The 7,558-nt window shown below is 49.6% G+C and overlaps 1 protein-coding gene across 1 annotated transcript in view; it reads right to left on the bottom strand.

The window, feature by feature from the left end:
• SEMA5B (sema domain, seven thrombospondin repeats (type 1 and type 1-like), transmembrane domain (TM) and short cytoplasmic domain, (semaphorin) 5B) overlaps positions 1-7,558 on the bottom strand; it is a 69,342-nt gene that overhangs the window by 16,165 nt on the left and 45,619 nt on the right. The window contains 4 exon segments of the mRNA XM_011971616.1: positions 737-1,022; positions 2,136-2,349; positions 2,873-2,971; positions 3,353-3,415. Coding sequence (XP_011827006.1) covers positions 737-1,022; positions 2,136-2,349; positions 2,873-2,971; positions 3,353-3,415 — 662 coding nt within the window.

The following is a 7,558-nucleotide window of genomic DNA, read 5'->3' as shown; positions in this document are numbered from 1 at the left end:
GAGACTCCATCTCAGAAAAAAAAAAAAAAGAAAAAGAAAAGAAAAAAAATGCCCAAAAAAAAAAAAAAGTCTCGTAATGTTTTCAGAAAGTTTACAAATTTGTGTTGGGCCTCATTCAAAGCTGCCCAGGGCCACATGCAGCCCAAAGGCCGTGGGCTGGACAAGCTTGGTCTATAGGAGAGTCGCCTGATTGGGTTAGCCTCTTACACAGAAGGAGGTGTCATGATCTGTGAGGGTTACTCGTCCTCACACCTAGAAAACAAAAGGAGCTGTCATTCCCAGCCTGGTTTTCCAGCACAGTCTAGATGGGAGGTGATGGCAGGGTTACCAGAAGACTGCTGGTTAGATTGAACAGAATCCCATAGTCCTGAGGTTGGAAGGGACCTTAGGGAATCCCTGTTGAGCCTCCCTGAGGCTATTGCTGCCTGCTCCCCTCCCCCACATGGCTATATCCCCTCATCCAAGGCAGGCTTTTCCACTTTCATCACCAGCATGTTCCTCCTTCATGCAGCCTAAGCCAGATCCATTTGCTTTATTCATCTCTGGCCTAGGCTTGCCCTTCCTAGCAACCCAGAACACGTGCTTACCGCTCCAGAAGCAGTAAGTCACAAAATCCTCAGATGACCCCCGGCAGGAGTCATGGAAGTCCCCATTTTATAGATGAAGCCCACCAGGCCATGAGGCCAGGCCAGATCCTGACATCACAGGAAAGGGGCTGGCAGAGGACAGGACTCACACATTGGTTGTGAAAACTCCATAAATGAGGTCCTGCTCCGGCAAGTGGAAGGCACTCTGCAGCTCGTTGTAGTAGAAGGGGACCTCGCCCGGGCGGGAGCAGTTGAGCCGGGCCTTCATGAATGTGGTCCACGTGTCCTCCAGCAGGAATCGGCCCCCCACGTCATTCTTGCACACGCGGGCCACGCGAGAGTACACGGTGCGTCCACAGTCATGCTCCACTGCGTTCTCCCGCAGGAAGAAGTATGCAAACAGCCCAATATCATAGGCTGCCACGAAGTTTGGCTCTGGGTGGGCAGAAGAGGAACAAGGGGCAGGCAGGCCAGCGGGGAAGAAGAGGGCAGAGTCAGGAGGACTCAACCACTTCAGTTTTCCCAGATGGGCACCTGACACCCCTCTCCCTGCAAGCTTGGTGGCCTGGGGACCCTAACTAACTCTCTTCCCACTTTCAATACCAAGTGCAGCTATAATATTAAACATGTGTCACCGCACACCTCTCACTGGGTGCCAGACACTATCCTAAGTACTTTATGCGGATTAATCCAGTCCATCAACAGATGAGGTAAATCCTATGATTATCCCCATATTATAGATACAACATTGCGGCACAGAGAGCTTAAGTACTTGCTCAAGGACACACAGTATTTAGGTTGGTTCAAAAGTAATTGCAATTTTCGCCATTACTTTTAATGGCAAAAACCGCTATTACTTTTGAGCCAACCTAATAGTTAGTGAGGAAGCAGGGGTTCAGTCCCAAGGGTTAGGAAACTCATATGGCCCTTTCCATAACCTCTCTCTCTTTCTTTCTTTTTTAAGAGGCTGGCTGTCACTCTTTCGCCCAGGCTGGAGTTCAGGGATGTGATCATAGCTCATTGCAGTCTCAAACTCCTAGGCTCAGGGCATCCTATCACCTCAGTCTCTTGAGTAGGTAGGAACACAGGCATGCATCACCACGCCTGGCTGATTTATTTTTTATTTTTATTTTTAGAGGCAGGGTCTTGCTATGTTGCCCAGGCTGGTCTCCAACTCCTGGCCTCAAGAGATGTTCCTGCCTCAGCCTCCCAAAGTATTGGGATTACAGGCATGAGCCACTATACCTGGCCCCATAAGTTCTTCTTATCCATAACTTGTTTTCCTAAACAATTCCTAATTATCTCCCTCTCTCCTAATAGCCCACCCTCCATCTGTTCTGGGGCCTCGGGACATCATCTGTGATTTCATCTGGGGCTCATCTCCAGCATGCTCTGGTCTACACTGCCCTACTCTGGACCTCTTCCTTGATAAGGCAAGTGGGAGCGCTTGCAGAGGTTGGCAGGAAGGAGGATGAATGGGGGGCTCAGGGTAGGCTGGTGGGATCAGAACCAGGGGAGTCCCCACCCCTGGCACTGGGGCCTCCTTACCATTGAGCCACTTGGAGTTATACTGGGCAGTGCGAAGCGGTGGCCCACTGCCCAGGCTGCGGTAGATGGCAGGGTCCCGACCTGAGAAGTCGATGACCGTGGCCGCATAGAGCTCCCCCTGGGAGGAGATGACAGCTGTGGAGTTGTGGCGTGGGTCGTAGGGGCAGCGGGCCACACCATTGATCTTCTCAATAGTCCTGCTGATGTTCCCCACCTGGGGACAATGGGGAGAAGGGGACACTTTTCCCTGAGGCCCTGGGGCTGCCTGTTCTTTCCATCTGAGTTTTGTTTCTTCCTGGGCCCGGGTCTCTCTGGGTCTCTCCCCTCCTCCAGCATCATCTCACTGCCCAGCTCACGGTCCCTCTGAGGGAGCAGCCCTCAGGGAGGGAGAGGTCCTCCCAGTAGCTCCATCAGCCTCCAGCCCCAGTCAGGACCCTCCAAGGTAAGGCTGACCAGTAAAATACAGAAGGCCCAGTTCAATTTGAATTTCAGATGAACAGGGAATACATTTTTAGAATAAGTCTATCCCAAACACTTCATGGGGCACATTTATGCTAAAATATCATTTATTGTTTATCTGAACTCCAACTCTAACTGGGTGTCCTTTTATGTTTCTGTTTTGGGTGTCTGTTTGTTTGTCTGCAAAATTTGGCAACCCGCCTTCAAGGCTGTGTGCCTGGGCAGGAGAGCCCCCGGCATGGTGCCCCCTTCAGTCTGCTCCACCCTGAGCTGCCCACCTGTCTGCTGGTGCACACGGGGGAAAAGGCATTGGTCCCACACATGAACACCTTCCGGCCGGTGACGATCAGGACTCGCACGTAGTTCTGACACTCCTCCTGAGGCAGGAAGGAAAGGAGCAGACAGCATAGCTCTCCAGGTGTGATGCTGGGTATCTCACCCTCACACCACTGCGTCATGAATGCCAACAAGTCTTCTAAAACACTTCCCTTGACCCCAGATCTACCTGTCCCGATGTCCAGGTCACATCTGTGGACGTCCCCTCCCACCAACGTCATCTCTCCGCCTCACTGCTCACTCAGATGCTCAGGACCAACTGGCCACAGAGCTATATCCCCACCTGCCCAAGGAGCCCCAGCTCATCCTGGCCAAGCCTCTCCAGCAGGGGACCTCACGTCCACACAGTGCCACTCCATCCCCACAACCACAGGCCTCCTTCCAGCTCCAGGTGGGGCCCCCGGACTGCTGAGACCACGTACCTCCGTCTTCCCTTTGCTTTGGCAGGAGCGGCGCGTGTCCTCACTGGAGGCCCACTCTGTGGCCTGGGGGAGGAACACAGGAACACACAGACATCACATGGCTGTGTCATTCACTGCCACTCGCCACCAGAGCAGGCAGCAGCCGGTGTCGGGAGTTGACAGGAAGCTGTGAAGGAGGGATGGTCTGCAGGGTGAGGGCTCCTCTCACTACATCCACATGGGTCTGGGAGGGCTGCCCAGTCTCCTTACCCAGAGGCCTTTCACGGGTGGGCACCCTCAGTCCAACACCCACACTGCCTGCTTGGGTCAGAGGCAGCCTGGAGGAACAGCTTCTGAATCTTTCATCATCCCCACGCAGCTCTGCCCTCGGAGTCAGCCAGGGAGCTGGAAGTGGCCGAAGGACCTTCAATCCCAACCCAGGCCCTGAGTGGGAAATGCGCCTATTCTGTGCCAGATGGCCCTCAACTGAGTGGCAGGCAGGAAGGGAGAAAAGATTTGGCAAACCCTGAATGTAGGAGATTTAATTTTCTAATGACAACTCTGGGCTTTTTTCTTAACAGATGGGGAAAACCAAGGTTCTGTGTGACCTAAGCAAGTCACACAGAACCTCGTGTAGAGCAGGGACTGGAACCCACATTTCTGATTCCAAAGGCTATGTGTGTTCCCATAGTCTTAAGGGCTAGGACTTCCCCTTTCCTAATTGCTGTCCTTCCTCCCACCCCCACTGTCTGCACTTTCCTTCCAGCTTCCCTGGTAGCATCACTCATGCTCTGCCGTGGGGTAATGTGTTTGGGAACACAGCTTTCATGTGGGGACCTGCAGGATAGTGCCATGTTCTCACATGCCCATGGCATTAGGAGAGGGCTGTCCCCAACCCAGGATCCCTTCTTCCCCTTCATCTGTTCTGCCTCTACTCTCTCTGAACAGCAGCTGGAGGGAGGTGTGATGCCCTCCACGTCCAGGCAATGTCAACAGCCCTTGTGTGGTTCATTATATATTTCTGGGTCACATGTATAAACATGAACTGCCTACCTGTCCTGGGAGAGGGAACCCTGAGCAAGCAGCTCTGTCATCCAAATGGGGAGGGAAAAAAGAGCCCACCTACTTTTAATTTCTAACAAAGCTGTTTCCAGCCATGAAGTCACTGCCTGCAGATCTCCAGAGGCCGCAGTGTGGGAGGGGAGGCAGGGGGCTGAGAGAAGGAGTAGCAGGCCTCTCTATGCCTTCCAGCCCACAGCCAACCTGCACCGGCGATGGCTGCTTTGTAAGGCAGAGGGAGGCTGACTCCTGCACACCCTGGATTCGGGAGCTGAGTGACGAATTTGGAGCCCAGGATTCTGTGTCTCCCAGACCTTGGAGAAGAGCAAAGGACCCTGAGTCTGGCCACAGAGCCACGGTGTTCATCTGGACAGAAACAACTGAGCACTGTCATACTCAGGACCCATCATCTCCCAGGCTGAGCCTGATATAAGAGAAGAGAGGGACATAAATAAGAAATCTCGGGGCCTCTGGGGCTAGAAAAGAGCAATGAGCCACAAATATTGCAGTTGCACAAGCCCAAAGCCCCGGACGGTGGGTGGCTTTGGGAGGACTGCATGAGCAAAGGGTCCTCGAGTCTCTGAGCAGAGGTCAGCCTTGATCCCATTGAAGGGGGGCTGTATCATAAAAGGAGTTAAAGTTACGCTGGACTCAACAATGGGACGGGCACTGTGCCAGGGACTTGACACACTTTTTCTCTTTGATCCTCACAGATAACAGTGAAACACGTAGCCTTTTGCTTGTTCTATAGGGAAGAAAACTGAAGTCCAGGGAGGCGGAGCAATTTGCCCAAGGTCACACAGCTAGTAAATGAGAAACAAGATGCGAATCCAGACAACTGACACCAGAACGAAGCTCTTTCTGCTATATCCTGCAGCCTCTCATGGTGAATAGATTTCTCTAACCAAAAGTTAGACCATATGCCCCAAAAAGAGGATATGTGTTTATAGAGAGAACAGCACAGAATGGCTTTTTTGAGACCATTTATTTATTTTTAATTCATTTCAAAAATTATTTTTATCAAATTAATGATGCACAGAGTTTAAAAAGTTAAATAGTATTAAAATGTATTAATTAAAATCCTGGCGACCCACTCCTCCTATACCCCACCCCTTTTCCCAAGGACAACCACCTTCACTTCTTTTAGTTGTTTCTCTGTTTTTTAAAATTGATTTCTAAAAAAGATGTATCAGTCTCAGGCTTCATCTTTTGAATTCCTGTTATGGAGGTGAAGATTTTTCCCACTTACCCACCACCATTCTTCCCAACACCAAAGCACACATAACATTTCCCGTCTCCCCATCCTCCCATTATAATGACAGTTTTAATTAAAATCAACATTGGTATTTACAGCCAGTACCCCAGATTTCACTGAATGTATGGCACCATCAATTTGTAATATGAACCACTGAGAAAGAAAATTGCTGCCAATCAAATGTTCTTATTAGTTAAAATTTTAACGTAAACATATTGAAAGTGCTCTTATTTAGACATATGTTTTATCATATATCAATCTCGTGCACACAAAAAACATACGCAAAATTGAGTATCCTTAAACCTTTGAATTGAGCATTCATCTCTTCTGAATCACTTTTTAGAGTTGTCAGTGCTCATTTTGTTGTTTGTCTGTTTGGAGAACCATTCTTTGAACTACCTCGGTGTCAGTGTTGCAGTAATTCTTACAGAGCATTCCACTCTGGTCTCCACAATTTTCTTCCATACCATTGACCTCATCCTGCAAGTTTGGATGCTTACAGAATGGGCGCCATACCAAAAGATGCCCACAGGTTTCTGACAAACCAGGACTCACATTCTTCCCTCGTGTAATCCTAAAGTGGTTTGTGGACTGAAACGTCGAGGGTTTGCTGTTGTCTGGTGAGAACACCAGAAAAAATGACTAAGTTCATACCTGCACGGGCATGACAACATCAAGACTGCACCTGGCTGATAGTGACTGTCAGATGTCTTTGACTGAAAGACACGTCCCGACTTCAGACTCATTGAAATGTGAAAACATGTGCATGTGAGTGAGAATCAATGAAATATTCATATTCTGATAAGGTTTTCTTATTATTTGAGCAACGTTTTGTTTTTCCTGGACTGAATAATTGTCTTGATTGTCTCCATTTGCTTGTTTTGCGTGGACCTATCACCGATTTTCCCCAAATGTCCAACAGGTCTTACACATCCCTCTCAATATGATTTTTTTTTTTTTTTCTTTTTTGGAGACAAGGTGTTGCTCTGTCGCCCAGGCTGGGGTATAGTAACACAATCATGGCTCACTGTGGCCTCGACCTCCCGGATGTTAGTCCAAACTGCACCATTTTAAGCTTCCCCACTATTTTGCAAACCTTGGTCAAAGCGAAACATTTCCCAGGCATTCGGGCTGTGAGAAACATCCTTCCTAACCACCTGACCACAAGGTAAACAAAGGCCCAACTAAAGAAACATCCCTGTCATAGCTCACTGGGCAAAGGTCCAAGGAACACCATGATGACATTCCATGGGAATAAGGGCCAGAACCGCCTCATCATGGGAACATCTTATCAATATCCCACCGGGCAGCAAGCCATACTACCCAGACCCCTCCTGCCCACACCTACAAGTACCCCCAGCCTGCAGGCAGCAGTGCGCTCTGGCATTAGGCTAGTTTCCCACTTCTATAGGTTTTATGCTGGACATAAAGCCTGCATTTGCTGTTGAGCCACCCTCTTGCTATGTGTGTGTCTTTCTTTAACCTTCACCTTCCCTTCAAAACCTAACACTGAGCTCAGGTGATCCTCTTGCCTCAGCCTTCCAAGTAGCTGGGAACACAGGTGCACATCACCACACTTGGCTAGTTTTTAAAAGTATCTGTACACACAGGGTCTTGCTATATTGCCCAGACTTGTCTCATACTCTTGGTCTCAAGTCATCTGCTCCCCTCGGCCTCCCAAAGTGCTGGGATTATAGGTGTAAGGCACCATGCTGGCCTCAATATGATTTTCTTACTGCACGCACAAATGATTCCGATAATCTGCGAGTTCCCATCCTCTTCCTCATCTCCCAACCTCCATCCTCCTGCTCAGTGTTCTGGCTGCTCTTGAGGCCTCCTGCTTGACTGTTAGCCTGGGACTTACCTTCTTTCCTCTCCTGCTTTCTGAATCCCATGTTTCCCTCTTTCTTGAT

Source organism: Mandrillus leucophaeus, unplaced genomic scaffold (genome assembly GCF_000951045.1).
Source record: "Mandrillus leucophaeus isolate KB7577 unplaced genomic scaffold, Mleu.le_1.0 Scaffold123, whole genome shotgun sequence".
NCBI classification, from domain to species: Eukaryota; Metazoa; Chordata; class Mammalia; order Primates; family Cercopithecidae; genus Mandrillus; species Mandrillus leucophaeus.
This window is presented reverse-complemented; position numbering and strand designations above follow the sequence as displayed.